We start from the raw sequence: 15,746 nt of genomic DNA, 5'->3' as shown, positions 1-15,746 counted from the left end.
GAAATGAAAGGTCATACTAAAGCTCATGATTTTAACACCAGAAGGGACAATTATGATCCCTGTTCCAACCTAGCACAAATCATAGAACTAACCAGAAATCCCCACATTAAGCCCATACCTTCTGGTTAAGGTAGAACCCAGTTTCTAGTCTGAATTTGTCTAACTTCAGCTTCCAGCTATTGGATCTGGTTATGCTTTTGTCTGCTAAAGTAAAGAGCCTTTTACTATGAGAAATTTTCTCCATCTAGGTACTTAGACTGATCAAATTGCCTCTTAGACCCTTCAGAAGCTTGATGCAAAGATTGTGGTTGCAGCACAAAACTGTTATAAGGTGCCAAAGGGAGCTTTCACAGGAGAGATCAGCCCAATGATAAAGGACATAGGAGCCACCTGGGTGATCCTGGGCCACTCAGAGCGAAGACATGTTTTTGGGGAGTCTGATGAGCTGATTGGGCAGAAGGTGGCCCATGCCCTGGCTGAAGATCTTGGTGTCATCACCTGCATTGGAGAGAAACTGGATGAGAGAGAAGCTGGCATCACAGAGAAGGTGGTTTTTGAACAGACCAAAACAGACATGTTTGCCGATAACATGAAGGACTGGAGCAAGGTGGTTCTTGCCTATGAGCCAGTTTGGGCTATTGGAACTGGTAAAACTGCAACTCCCCAGCAGGCTCCAGAGGGTCATGAGAAGCTGAGGGGATGGCTACAAAGTCATGGGTCTAAAACTGTCACTCGGTTCATCTATGGAGGTTCAGTCACTGGTGGTACCTGCAAGGAACTGGCCTCCCAGCGTAACAGACTGCTTCCTCGTTGGCAGCGCCTCCCTTACGCCTGAATTCCTGGACATCAACGCAAAACACTGAACCGATCCATAGAGCCCAAAAGGGAAAACCATCATGGAGGTGAAAGAAGGAGAAATAAAGAAACTATAAGGAAGCTCACCCCTTGCCCCCTCACCCATGACTCCTCTCCCCCCATTCACCATAATTGTTAGTCTTGCTAACTGCTGTCACCCTGCTGGATTCTGATCGGCAGAGCACCTTTTTCCAGAAACAGGGTTTTATTAGTCTCCACCTCTTGCCTGCCCTCCCTCTCTCTTAAGTGGGCAAAACTCAGGGTAGGCTTGTGGGTGGGTCTGGCTGGCTGTGCCCATGTGCCTGGTAGACCAATCAGAGTCCACAGCAGGTCTCTCCCTCCCTCCCACCCATCTTCCTCTGCAGTGCTGCAATAAGGCGGTCACTTGGGCTGGGGAGAAGAGAGGAGGAAAGGCTGCCTTTGCACCAGGCAGCCTCTGGTTTGACCAGCTGGGAGGGAGTGCCTGGCAGCGGACATCCCTGTGAGACATTGTAGCTTTTCCGTGTCCCTTAGCCAACAGTGAATAGAAATAAACGTGGCACGGGAGTAGGGGAGGAGGGGAAACAACCTTCCCCCTGTTAAGGTAAAGGCTAGGTTGAATATAAGGCAGGTTTCTGAATCTTTTCAACCAACATTCCTGCTAAAGAGCAGTAAGAAATGCAGACAACTGCTGCAGTAGAGCTCTTTTACGGACAGTAGTTTACCTCATGTGCTTATTTCAACATGGAAACAAACCAGGATTTCTAAAAAGCTTTAATTGCTCCACATAAGGGAGAAGGAATCTTGTTATAGTAAATTGTGACTAAAGCTTTATAAATCTTCGAAAGCAGCCACGTGGAAAAATGATGGCAGAAGACTAATCATTAAAGTGGGTATGTTTTAGATCCAATCCAGACTAAATCAGTCCATCTAACCCAGGGAAGCTATGCAGCAGTTCATAGGTGCATACTACCTCCTGCAGCATATCCGCCATTTAATGCTGCTGACAGGCATTTTATGGCAACTAATCTCAAGAGGATAGTCGGAGGGGTGCACTTACGTAGTTGCTTAGGGTGCCCCTCTCATTGTCTTGGGAGACTGGCAATGAAACCAGGGGAAACTTAAGCAAAGGTCAAGCTGCAAGGACTGAATCTCCTTGAATAGCAGAACCAGTATTCTGAAGCATAGGAAGGCAGAAGCAAGAACCATTAGTCCAAAAGGAACCACCCCAGTTAAAATGGCAAGCAAGGAAAGGAGTAGCCTGACAAAATTCCTCAGTCACAGATTTATTTTTGGCCTATCCTTTAAATTGACACCTTAATCTAGGCTACAGCTAGTCCACCAAGGCTCCATGCAGGGTCTTAGTACAGCTCTGTTCTTAGGGGGCAAGAGTGATAGATTGAAAAGGCAGAGGAAAGAACATCCATTCCATTCCTTTGCACAGCTCTGCAACGCCTCATCACAGTGTGTTATTTTTAGAGCAGAAAGGTTAGCTTGCTGCAGAGCTAGGATCCAGAGCACAGCCAGCTGCCAACACACTGTGGGGGATATAGTCCTTAAGGAAGATCTAAAAAATACAAACCACCACAGCAACTCCCTCCTGTGTGGGCAAGTTCACAGAAATCCATAACAGTTGGTTCTACTTAAATTTTCATATCATGCCCCATACTATAATATGAGCACCTTGCAGAATCGAGTTAAAGAAGGTGGCCAACATTTCTCAGACAGGGTTTCTTCACCATGCGCCCCCTACCCCTGAGGAAAAAAAAACACCACACCTGTAGATTATTATTAGCACAAAAACTGGTGTCTGTAGTTCTTAAGCAAGGCAAGGTAAAAAGTGCATTTCACATTCGGACCACAGCACACTGAGGTTTGGGGTATGTATGAGTTCCTGTGGGAGAGCAACGCTCCACAGTTTCAGGCACGCCTCAGAGAAAGCACCACTCCCTATGCAGACAAGCTTTGCCCTTGTGGTAAAAATTCCACAATGCTTCCCATTGCTCCAGCATTCCAGTGTTCTAGAAAAGCAATGACTTCACAGAGGTTGAGCTCCCAAAGGGAGAGGCAGAATCCTAAGGACAGGCCATTCAGTGCTTTGAAAAGAAGAAACCAGACCTTGAGTTTAACAAGGATGGAGAAAGAATAAAATTGTTCAGATGCCCAGCAAAACTCCCAAATCGTGGACTGGCTTGATAATCTGTGAGTATGTCTCCTGGAATAGAGGGGACCGAGATAGAAAAAGCCAACTTTTTGAAGTGTTTCCCTCTGTCCACTTCTGCCTTGCTGGAGTTTAATTTCAGGACGCTCTACCTCATTTATGTCCTGATCTCAGCCAAATGCTAGAAAAAGTGGGCAACAGTGGTTATCAGCTGTGAATGACATACCTGTATATTAATGACATTTGAATTCGTGAAGTCAACCACAAGGAAGGGTTCAAACCATTTTAGAAAGCCTTTCCTTGAGCCCACCATCCCCTAGGTTGGGAAGTGTAGCATTATTCCATTATCAACTACATTGAATTCTAGAGAGAAGCCCAGGAGGTGGCCACTTATTCCTGGATAATTTGATCACTGGCAGTCGACTTTTTTATATACTTTATGCATCACTTTATAAGACAATTACTTTCTATTTGAAAATCATTTACATTTGAACTCTTGGTATCACACCGGGGATTATGAAATAGATAGTGCAAGATGATGAACCAGTCACTGGTGTATTTAAAGCAGAGTCCCTTCTGCCCTATGGTAAGTCTACACAACACGAGCAGGGATTCCATACCTCTTTGGCCCCAGGTAACCAACTTGCTTTTCTTGCTGAACAGCAGCACAAAAGCTGCTCCATTTCTCTGCCACTGCATTACTTGTATGAACAGATAAAGGCTCGTTGGGCACTGTGCTTGCGAACAAGAGGACAGAAACTGCCATTATGAATTAAACTGTTAGATGAAGTACAGAAGTCCTACATCCTGGCTCCTTCAGTGGAATATGTGAACCCTTCTCAATACTAAATTATGCAGTAACATGCATATAGGAAGATTTCACTTCCCCATCCTCCTCCCTGTAGGTAGTGGATGGTTTACATTCTGAAGCTTGAATGTTGGTCTAGGTACTGTGGTACAGAGTGTGCCGCCATAGAAGATTCTGGGAGCCCCAGCAGTGTTCACCTTATTACAGCTGAGTTGAAACATAACTACTATGCTGTAACAGACTCAACAAGTTACCAGGCTCCATTCAACAGTGGCAAAAAAAGAAGGCTCTGTGTGTGTGGAAGAAATAGTATAGAGTTCTTATGCTCTCTCTCTCTTTGACAGGCATGCTAAAAACAGCCCGATCTGAAAGAGCATCTTCTCTTTACTTTAGAGGTTAATTTATCAAATAGTGAAGACCTCACATCTCAAAAAAGTGATTAAAAAAAGAAGAATCATGCAGCTTTAACTTTTTAAAAATTGTGCACAAGTCTGGCTACTTAGTCACACTAAGTTGAAAGTTTCCAGAGAACTTAATTTGAATCTTATAAACAGGACTGCCGTTGGGGAGGGAGGCACAATTGCCCAGGGGCCCAGGTGATTTAAAAGGGCCCAGGGGACCCTGGCTGCCACCACGGCCATGGTAGCAGCAGTGGCCAGGGAGCCCCAGTCTCTTTTAAATTGCTCAGGCAGGCCGCAGGGCAACTAGGTGCACAAGACCACTCTGGGCCCCATGCTTTGGGGGGCCCCCGCGGTCCTGTGACTAATTTTTCACTTCCGCCCTGGGCCCTGCCCCCCCTATGGACAGCCCTGGCCCTGGGGCCCGGAATTTGTCAGCAGGCCTGCTTATGAACATAATGCAATACCTTACATTTAATGCCTTCCCCTAATCCCAAGTGCTTTACACATCTGAGAAATAAAAACCCACAGTCTTTGCTAAAGGCCATCATTTCTTAGACTTGGAGAATGTAATACATCTGCCAAACATTCCACAGAGTTTTTATTTCAAATTTTCTAAATGTTACTCAAATAATGACTGAGTGCCCACTGATAATGTTTTACAGACATCATGTAAAATACATTAAGTCATTTCTCAGAAAAATAACCATGGTGTGCATGCAGAGTCAGTGAGCCAACTTAAGCTTCCTACTGCAACTTAATTTCCTCTACTATAAACGTTTCCTAGCGTCACTCCTAGTATTAACCTGGCTTGTTACACAAAACCTAGTTGTCTTCAAGATTCTATTACCAGAGCAGAATTATAGAATTTTTTTTTATTGGCAGAGCAATCAACAATTAGCATATGCCAAAACATAGCCAAGTACAAGAAGTTTATTTTGAGTGATCTATTTTGTGAACTATCATTCTGTAGTCCTCTGGAGTCAGCCTCTGGTCACAGCGTCAGTTGAATCAGGAAGCCATTTCTACTTAGATCCTTGAAGTCCATTCACGTTATAGGCCAAATTTCAGGCTGAAAATATTTAAAAGTTTGCCTGTATTGTCCTATCCCCCTTCCAGCTATTGTTAACCCTTCAACCGAAGGAGAGATTCAGTTTTTAAAAGAAACAAAGGTGCAATGTGCTTACCTCTTGATAATGGTTAGATCATCTTTAATTCTAGCACCTCAAGTTATACAAAGGTATGCTTAATAACCAAACTTCATAGAACTGTTGGACACATTCAATAAGGTGACAACTGTGCAATACCACTCAGTATTTCAGAATCAGGGAATATACTCTTGAATTGTTTAAACACAATCCACAGAACTCAAAATTCAAAAACCATCCACAGTTAAACTAAACAGTCATTTAAAAGTCTTACAGTTTAATATAGTTCACATAATGGTCAGTCTTTTATAAGGGATACTAAACATTACTTGAAAGCATGCCAAACTTTACTTTTTATAGGAAAGTCGGGCAGGCACATGATTGGCCATTGCTGGGTACAAACAGAACAGTAAGGAGAAGTTCTACCACAGTTCAGCATATCTCGCATTATTTTGACAGTTAAACGTGAACCGTGAGAATTAAATATTCATCTTTACATATACACAAGTTATGCTGTGAAAGCATATTTGCTTACAAACATATAAAAATACTTGTTAACTAGTTTGATAAGAAAATAATGTATAAAAGTATATAGCAAAAACATTTAATTATCTGACATTGGAAAGATCAAATCCATCTTTTTATATTACATGAAACAAAAACAGCTACAATTTTAGTTTTCTTGAATCCCTTACCCAGAAATACATCAAAGGAAGACATGAATTTTTTCCCCCCAACAATGATGTGAAATTTTTCTAATAAACTGAAATGGCTAGTCCAGAATGAGCCCAGGTATTTGGCCACATTATAATAGTAGTAGTAATAATCCTGTAGCTACTCTGGATCCGTGAAATAAATACAGTAAGTAGACTTTTTGGCCACTGGAAAAGAAAGCTGAAGCATAAACAAGAGCTGAAACATTTTTGCTGACAAAGAAATTCAGTGTTGATTTCTTAAGGCTAGCTGAACTCTAATTTAACTGAAGGGCAAAAAGCCAATACACGTTTTTATTAAATACACTTTACACTTTGATTGCAGGTCTCCTTAATAGTAGCTAATGAAATGTCAGAAGTGAAAAATAAATTAATTAACATAAGACAACTTTTATGCTTCACTTGAACACCTTGTCCTCTAAGGTTTTGTTTCATCATCACAAGGTGCACACTCTTAAAGGGAGAAAAAATAGAAACTGATCTTAAAGAAGCAGCCTTAGTGTTTTGCTTTGAAGTCTGCCCTGAGATGACTGAGTCGTCTTCTAGGACTGTATTCAGCCAGCCTCTAGGACTAAGGCTATTTTGGTGGCCATTTATAGGACATGGCACAAAAGGCTAGACATACCCAAAGTGATGCAAAATGGTGGAAAGAAAAATTAATCTGGCAGTTGATAGCTTGATTCATGGGATTCTTAGAAAATGACACAATGACAGCCTTTCTTGTCTTTCTCTTTCCGTGTTGGTTCTGGTGAAGGAGGGCACTCTTGTTCTTGAAATTTTCTAAAAAAAATGAAAGTTCAGTTCATATATTTCTAACTCAAATCCGCTATATTTTAGCACGTTTATTTATGATGCTCTTCCTCTGGCAAAATTAGTCTTAACCACCATTACCTATGTCGACTAGACAAGTTCCAGGATTTTCAGATTATTATTTGTACTGCCGCAGCACCTAGAGACTGTGTGCTAGGTACTGTACAAACATAAAATAAGAATCCCTGTCCAGAGATATTACAAATACTGCTGGTAAATACTATTAGGCATACTTACTATATCAGTTCATGTCAGACCCAGCAAGGTTTTCAGGTAAGGTTATACTGCTACCCTTCTGGGCATGCTCAGAGGTAAAAATGGGTGTTGTGCCCGTAACCAACTACAATGGCCCTATATTTGTACCTCAATGTTAACAGCTTAAATAACCATTTATTGTGGATAAAGCTTTAAGATGTTGTCACTCTGCAAACCATATCTTACAGACATTCCCCCAAATCCTGTTCTTTCCAGGGGCATAAGCAATAATATTTTTCATAATAGCTGATCAACATAATCATAATTCATGCCTGGTTCTAGAAGCTACATCAACAAGTATTAAAAATCAAACTTCTTAGTTAGCTCTTCTTACAATGCTTCTAATAACATGGGCTTTCCTTTAACCAAAAGGGAAATTCCATGAAAGAGTAAGTTGCTGTGATGCAATTTAAATGGTTCAAAATGGGTTACTTACAGCCAGCTTGACTGATATAGCAACAAGTTTAGTTCTGAAGTTATTCAACATCCAAGTGATGACATAACTCACCCTCTTTGGAGCAGTGAAATGGTACTTGAAAACAAAGATGTCTATTTAAAATTGAAATCAAATTTGACTTATAATTTAAGGAATAAAGAGGAAAATCCTGATGGTAGAGGATGAATGAAGGCTCTATAATTTTACTCTTTTCTGCCAAAAAGGAAAGGATAATCTGTGATAGCTCTTGAAAATATATAACTTGTCTCTGGCCTATGACCACCCTATAAACCAGATTTTTAAAAATGGTGTTTATGCTACCTGAATAACTACAGCAAGATCCTACTCTGACGGGGCTTTGCCTCAAAACCAAAACTGTATCACCCTCATGACTAATAAGACAAGAGTATGTCCGCTGGGAAAAAAGTTAGTACCCTTTGGCTAGGCTATGGGATTTTAGGTAGAACAGGTAGGCACTTCCTGAAGTGCCAAAGCAGTATTTCTATCGTGAATATAACATTTATTTTTCCAGTTTCACCCAGAGGGTAAGTGCAAGTGCAATGGGAGCTTCAATTTACAACTGAGACCCATGTCAGTGATAGCTACTAAAAAAATCTACTAGGGAAGAATTGGGTCAGTTATTGACAGATTCTGGAGGGCAGGATGCCAAAGGAAGCAATTTCCTTCAATTGAAATTTTAAACCCTTTTCCAGAACTCCTCTCTATGCTGACAGAAGACACTACGAACCTGAGCCATCTTTTTCCATGTACTTATAGGAGGACATTACATAACACTCACCATAGTTATCCATGCTTTTGTGACGTCCTATTGGAATCACTGCATTGCACTCTACATGGAACTTTCTTTGATACTCTAAAGCTTCAGAAAGCTAAGGTGGGGACTTTTTGCTTGCTTACCAGCTTTGGCCATAGGAAACATAGGTATGTGGTCCAGGGTTTCACTGCCTTCCTAGTCACTTCTGGTTGTTATTCCAGGTACTGTTTTTTATTTAGGCCCATAGGCACAACCGCAGGGAAGGAAAAAGAGAATGCTCCTGCCCCACAAACACATGCAACTTTGCCTGCCCTAATGGAGTTTAAAATGCACAGCTTCCCCTCCTTCCCCTAAAACATGACACCCTGCAGCTGCTTCTTCCTCAATTCTTTCTTTAGACCAAACCACTCTCAGTCTCCTCTTCTGAAGTCCTATTGGTGTTAGCTATCTCCTGTGGTACTGGAATCAGCAGTGATTCCTCCTCCTCCCCTGTAATGTATTCCTCACTGCTATACTGAAGGGCACCAGCAATCACCGGGAGTTAAAGGTTGGAGGCTACAGTAGGGAGAGTGAAGGGGATGACAGGAGAGCGAGAAAGCCTGATGAGACCGGGAGGAAAGGTAGAAAGTGAATATCTGACTCAAAGCAAAAGCTCTCATGTGGTCAACAGGGAAAGGAAAGGAGGCTGCATGTGTGCGGTAATGAAGAAACATTTATGAAAAGCATGTGCATACACGCTCTGAAGTTTGCTTAGGGCCAGTCTTTTCCAACTACCCTGCCTCTTCCCCAGTTTGCCTTTCTCCATACACAGAAAATTCTCCCTCCTGGTACATCCAACTCGCTCCCCCGCACCGTGGTGACACTAACAGAAGCCAGCAAGATCGTTTTTGCCATCAGTCTCTATATCTGAAAAACCTACAAAGTGGAAGGAAAAGTGTTCAGTAAAACCCCTCATACTGGTCTAACAGGCTCTGTTCAAGGCATATGTAATTTGACTATCCACTCAGTCTTTTGAATGGGAGAAAAAGGGAGATATTTTACCAAGGAAGTTCAACAACTTCCAAGAGGCATTTAGTTTTACCATTGATTAAGCTATTTTTTATACATGAGATTAGAACTTGTTGGATAAGTACATACCCAGTTTCTAGGTATGCACTTTCTTTTTGGACTTCTTGCTGTGTTAAAGAGGTGCTAACACTATAGGATTCACCTGCCAGACAAGAGCAGCAAATAAGGGAGTTTTACAAGGCAGTTCTCTAGGTGAAGGAGGAATAACTACATAATCCTTAGTCTGTTGGTTTGTTTTGTTGTATGCTTTTTACACAAAGCCAATATTTAGTTGCTGAATACCGGCTACACTATTTAAGCATGAGCAGATTTCATTGACTGTATGTTCAATACCTAGCACCAGAAATCTTGAGGGATTAAGGGAAAAAGTTCTCCTCTCAAACCCACATGGCTGATACCCATTCAAATATTCTGCTTTCCTAACATGCAGATTTCCCACACGGTCAGCAGAGAGTCAGTTAACATTTGCAATGCAGTTGTGCAAGCAGAATTTGCCCCGATTATCCCTTATTGTATTTTCTCTCCCAGACAGCAGTTTGTTATCTGTTAAAGCTCACGAGTTCTTTAAGTTTCCTCAGAACACTGTTGACCTACCTTATGACTCTGACAAGTTCATGAAAGGCTTGGTCTACATTCAATCGTATTTTTGCTGAGGCTTCCATATACGTTACTTTAAGCTGTCGTGCTAATTGCTGGCCTTCCTCTTGTGTTACCTGAAATCAAAAGCAATCATTAAGAATAAGCTCCAAGCATTCCACTGGACATAGCCTGATTTGTGTACACACTACACAGTGAGCACTGTGTCTATGAAAAAATACATAGCTGTTTCCCTAAATATTGCATATGAATCACCTTAACTGCTAGATATATTCAACTACAGAATCCCTCAGGGATAAAGTCAATCAACATGTGTTGAGTATAACTTCTCTAGCATGGTATTTAAAAAAGCTACCCACCAAAAATACAAAATTGTAAGAATTTAAAATGCAAGTTAACTTTTTTTTTAAATGTAGAGAAGAGCATTCAAAAGAGTCAGAAAGCTCTGTCCATATGCCGTCTTCAAACCATTTCCCATTATATTAAATACTTTTCAAATTCTGTGTAACTGCTCATATGACCAGGTTTTCCTCCTTAAATAGGAAAGCCTGAGTACAATGATTCCTGCTCAGACGAACAATTACAATCTTCTGGATAACCCAGTAGTATCCACCATGCTGTCAATTCTGGTAAAACCCATTCTTTTCCCCAGCCCAGCCAAACCTGAACAGTACATTAGCATCACTTAGGTTTTGCGGTAGTAAAGCAAAATAAATAATGAAGTTTGCTACGAACCAAAACTACGAAGACTCAAAAGTCAAATAGCTGCTGCTAGATAAGAACCAAGTGTGCAAGATATTAAGGCACGGCTGCTTAGAAATATAGCTTGAACTCTAGGAGATAATGAGAGGTGGGTACACAGTGCTACAGAAATACCTATAAGACCATTGAGTAGCTTTGCCCCGATACGATGGTACAAGTTCCAGTGAAAAAATATTCTAACAGCAATACACAACGCAGCCTGAAGTGCTCATCTGTGACAAGCAGACCCTGAATAGTAAGCTGGCTGACATGCCTTCTGCGCTGGAATCATTTGATGCTAAACAAGCTGCCATCCATCACTGATTCAATTAATACACCATATTGATAATTTTTAAAGGAATACATAACAGAGAAGATGACAAAGCCAGTGGGTGCCAAGACGCAGCCTTCCTTCATACCAGTATCAATACTAAAACTCAGATGACCTCATTTCAATACTGGATGGCTGCCTTCATTCCCTCATGGAACTCCTTGAATAGGAAGAGCACTTTTTGTGGACAGTCAGTTTTCAACAGGATCTTACAGATGCCATTCCTGCTAACTGTCAAAGGCTCTGGACAACACAGATCACTTCTATCTCAGCTCAATTCTTACTAGCTCACTTAATCTTGATAGGGAACTTGATGCTAGAATCAGCAAAGCTTCTGTTACCTTTGTGTTCAGGGTTAGCAAATATGTGAGGTAAGTTTGCCAAAGGTGTCTGTTTATTCAGGCTTGTGTCTTTAGTACCCTCCTATACAGTTGTGAAAGCTGGGTTACATAACCCAAGCAGGACTGGAGATTGAACAGTTTCCACCTCTGCTGTCTTAGAAAAATCCTTGGAGTTACTTGGACCAACGGATCACCAATAATAATATCACAGAGAACCAGCCTACACTCCATGCAGACTACGCTGGATATTTGCGGGCTTTGCTGCTTGGGACACGAGGAACGCATGCCTCAAGGTAATGTGCTGCAGGCTGTGGTTTATGGCCAACCTAAGAACTGCCCACAACACAAAGGAAGGCCAAAGGTCTAATACAGCAACAAGGTGAATGAACCAAGGCCTCAAGATATTCAGCATTTCCACTGACAACTAGGAAAATCCTGCCCAAAATCATTCAGTTTGGAGAAGCTGGGTTAAAAAGAGCCATCAGAGAGCTCAGCAGGCAAGTCAGGAAGTAGAGTATGCTTCAAATTCTATCTGGTGAGGGGACTTGTGGCCACTGTGGGAAGGTTTGCCACTTGCATCAGGCTCTTTTCCCATACCATTGCTAAGCCCCTTTGATGGACTGACTTTGTTGCATCTCCTTTCATCTGCCAAGATGCTGGATGGCCACATAGGGAGAAAAGAGCAGATTTTTAGTGGTAAAGACAAAGAAGAAACAGATCTTGGCAAAACACTGGCTACAAAGGAAGAGTCAAAGATTACACCTTGGTCTGACTGGAAGAATAACCGATGTCAATGACAAGAGAGATGCAGGAGGACAGAGGTCGAGAGAAAAGATAAGTGTAGTTTAGGAGAGATTTTATTGGATGTCCAGCTGCAATCTCAAAGAGGCAGACAGAGATAAGACACTAGACAGAGGAGGGGAAGGGCAGGGATAAAGAGGTAGACTTGTGGGTGGTCAGCAGATAGTATGATACAAATTAAGAATAAAAATACTTCCTACGCAAGTTATATCAGTTAATGTGAAGAGAGGTACCCAAGGAGTTCAGAGGCTGGAATAGGAAAGGGGAGATGCTTTCTGACCTGCTGTATAATAAGCAGAGTTCCTACCAGTAATTCCTGCATTGAACCTATACTTCTGATTGTAGCTCTAAAAGATAGATTCTAAAAGATACACTGAGCTACAGTGTATCTTTTAGAAAGACCTAATCTGGATTTATAGATTTCAAGTGATGGAGAATCTACCACATCCCCTGTTTAATTACCATCCGTGTTAAAAATGTGCACCTTATTTCTAGAGTTAATATGTCTAGCTTCAGCTTCCAGCCATTGGATCTTGTTATGCCTTTGTCTGCTAAAGTAAACAGATCCTTATTAGCAGATCCTTTTCCTTATGTAGGCATTTATAGACAGACAATCAAGTCAACCCTTATCCTTCATTTGGATACGTTAAATAGATTGCAATTCTCAAGTCTCTCTGCCCTGGTCTACACTAGGACTTTAGGTCGAATTTAGCAGCGTTAAATCGATGTAAACCTGCACCCATCCACACAATGAAGCCCTTTATTTCGACTTAAAGGGCTCTTAAAATCGATTTCCTTACTCCACCCCTGACAAGTGGATTAGCGCTTAAATCGGCCTTGCCGGGTCGAATTTGGGGTACTGTAGACACAATTCGACGGTATTGGCCTCCGGGAGCTATCCCAGAGTGCTCCATTGTGACCGCTCTGGACAGCACTCTCAACTCAGATGCACTGGCCAGGGAGACAGGAAAAGAACTGCGAACTTTTGAATCTCACTTACTGCTTGGCCAGCGTGGCAAGCTGCAGGTGACCATGCAGAGCTCATCAGCAGAGGTGACCATGATGGAGTCCCAGAAACGCAAAAGAGCTCCAGCATGGACCGGACGGGAGGTATGGGATCTGATCGCTGTATGGGGAGAGGAATCCGTGCTATCAGAACTCTGTTCCAGTTTTTGAAATGCCAAAACCTTTGTCAAAATCTCCCAGGGCATGAAGGACAGAGGCCATAACAGGGACCCGAAGCAGTGCCACGTGAAACTTAAGGAGCTGAGGCAAGCCTACCAGAAAACCAGAGAGGCTAACGGCCACTCCGTGTCAGAGCCCCAAACATGCTGCTTCTATGATGAGCTGCATGCCATTTTAGGGGGTTCAGCCACCACAACCCCAGCCATGTTGTTTGACTCCTTCAATGGAGATGGAGACAACACAGAAACAGGTTTTGGGGATGAAGAAGATGATGATGAGGTTGTAGATAGCTCACAACAAGCAAGCGGAGAAACCGGTTTTCCCGACAGCCAGGAACTGTTTCTCACCCTGGACCTGGAGCCAGTACCCCCCCGAACCCACCCAAGGCTGCCTCCTGGACCCGGCAGGCGGAGAAGGGACCTCAGGTGAGTGTACCTTTTAAAATACTATACATGGTTTAAAAGCAAGCATGTGAAAGGATTAATTTGCCCTGGCATTTGCGGCTCTCCTGGATGTACTCCCACAGCCTTTGCAAAAGGTTTCTGGGGAGGGCAGCCTTATTGCGTCCTCCATGGTAGGACACTTTACCACTCCAGGCCAGTAACACGTACTCGGGAATCATTGTACAACAAAGCATTGCAGTGTATGTTTGCTGGCATTCAAACAACATCCGTTCTTTATCTCTCTGTGTTATCCTCAGGAAAGTGAGATATCATTCATGGTCACCTGGTTGAAATAGGGTGCTTTTCTTTAGGGGACACTCAGAGGAGCCCGTTCCTGCTGGGCTGTTTGCCTGCGGCTGAACAGAAATGTTCCCCGCTGTTAGCCACGGGGACAGGGGAGGGTTGAGGGGGTAGCCACGCGGTGGGGGGAGGCAAAATGCGACCTTGTAACGAAAGCACATGTGCTATGTATGGAATGTTAACAGCAAGGTTTACCCTGAAAGACTGTAGCCACTGTTTTATAAAATGTGTCTTTTTAAATACCGCTGTCCCTTTTTTTCCCTCCACCAGCTGCATGTGTTTCAATGATCACAGGTTCAAATGTGGTGGCAGCGTGATGAGAGGAGGCAGGATTCAATGCTGAGGCTGCTGCAGGACCAAACTAGTATGCTCCAGTGTATGGTTGAGCTGCAGCAAAGGCAGCTGGAGCACAAACTGCCACTGCAGCCCCTGTGTAACCAACCGCCCTCCTCCCCAAGTTCCATAGCCTCCACACCCAGACACCCAAGAACGCAGTGTGGGGGCCACCGGCCAACCAGCCACTCCACCACAGAGGATTGCCCAAAAAAAGAAGTCATTCAATAAATTTTAAAGTTGTAAACTTTTAAAGTGCTGTGTGGCATTTTCCTTCCCTCCTCCACCACCCCTCCTGGGATACCTTGGTAGTCATCCCCCTATTTGTGTGATGAATGAATAACGAATGCATGACTGTGAAGCAACGATGACTATTGCCTCTGCAAGCGGTGATTGAAAGGAGAAGGGGAGGGTGGTTAGCTTACAGGGAAGCAGAGTGAACCAAGGGGCAGGGGGTTTCATCAAGGAGAAACAAAGAACTTTCACACCGTAGCCTGGCCAGTCATGAAACTGATTTTCAAAGCTTCTCTGATGCGTACCGCGCCCTCCTGTGCTCTTCTAACCGCCCTGGTGTCTGGCTGCGTGTAACCAGCACCCAGGCGATTTGCCTCAACCTCCCACCCCCGCCATAAACGTCTCCCCCTTACTCTCACAGATATTGTGGAGCACACAGCAAGCAGTAATAACAGTGGGAATATTGGTTTCGCTGAGGTCTAAGAGAGTCAGTAAACTGTGCCAGCGTGCTTTTAAATGTCCAAATGCACATTCTACCACCATTCTGCACTTGTCAGGAGCTGTTCAACTACAGGCTGAGCTACTGTCCAGGCTGCCTGTGTACGGCTTCATGAGCCATGGCATTAAGGGGTAGGCTGGGTCCCCAAGGATACATACAGGCATTTCAACACCCCCAACAGTTATTTTCTGGTCTGGGAATAAAGTCCCTTCCTGCAGCTTTTGAAACAGAGCAGAGTTCCTGAAGATGCGAGCGTCATGTACCTTTCCCGGCCATCCCACGTTGGTGTTGGTGAAACGTCCCTTGTGATCCACCAGATCTTGCAGCACTATTGAAAAGTACCCCTTGCGGTTTATGTACTCGGCGGCTTGGTGCTCCGGTGCCAAGATAGGGATATGGGTTCCGTCTATAGCCCCACCACAGTTAGGGAATCCCATTGCAGCAAAGCCATCCACTATGACCTGCACATTTCCCAGGGTCACTACCCTTGATATCAGCAGATCTTTGATTGCATGGGCTACTTGCATCACAGCAG

General features: G+C 43.1%; 1 protein-coding gene and 1 pseudogene across 2 annotated transcripts in view; one reads left to right on the top strand and one right to left on the bottom strand.

Moving 5' to 3' along the window:
- The first annotated feature begins 284 nt into the window (after nt 1-284).
- Nucleotides 285-835, top strand: LOC125638292 (triosephosphate isomerase pseudogene; annotated as a pseudogene).
- A 4,560-nt stretch (nt 836-5,395) lies between these two features.
- The window catches only part of RRAS2 (RAS related 2), an 80,395-nt gene continuing 70,044 nt past the window's right edge, over nt 5,396-15,746 (bottom strand). For both annotated transcript variants that reach the window (XM_048855512.2, XM_048855513.2), the window contains exons 5-6: nt 10,001-10,119; nt 5,396-6,842 (exon numbers count right to left, since the gene is read on the bottom strand). In XM_048855512.2, coding sequence (XP_048711469.1) covers nt 6,755-6,842; nt 10,001-10,119 — 207 coding nt within the window. In that variant the 3' untranslated portion in view covers nt 5,396-6,754. The remainder of the gene's footprint in view (nt 6,843-10,000; nt 10,120-15,746) is intronic.

The sequence above is a fragment of the Caretta caretta genome, chromosome 6 (assembly GCF_965140235.1).
Source record: "Caretta caretta isolate rCarCar2 chromosome 6, rCarCar1.hap1, whole genome shotgun sequence".
In the NCBI taxonomy this organism is placed as follows: domain Eukaryota; kingdom Metazoa; phylum Chordata; order Testudines; family Cheloniidae; genus Caretta; species Caretta caretta.
Note: the sequence above shows the minus strand (reverse complement) of the source record. Positions and strands in the feature narration are given on the sequence as shown.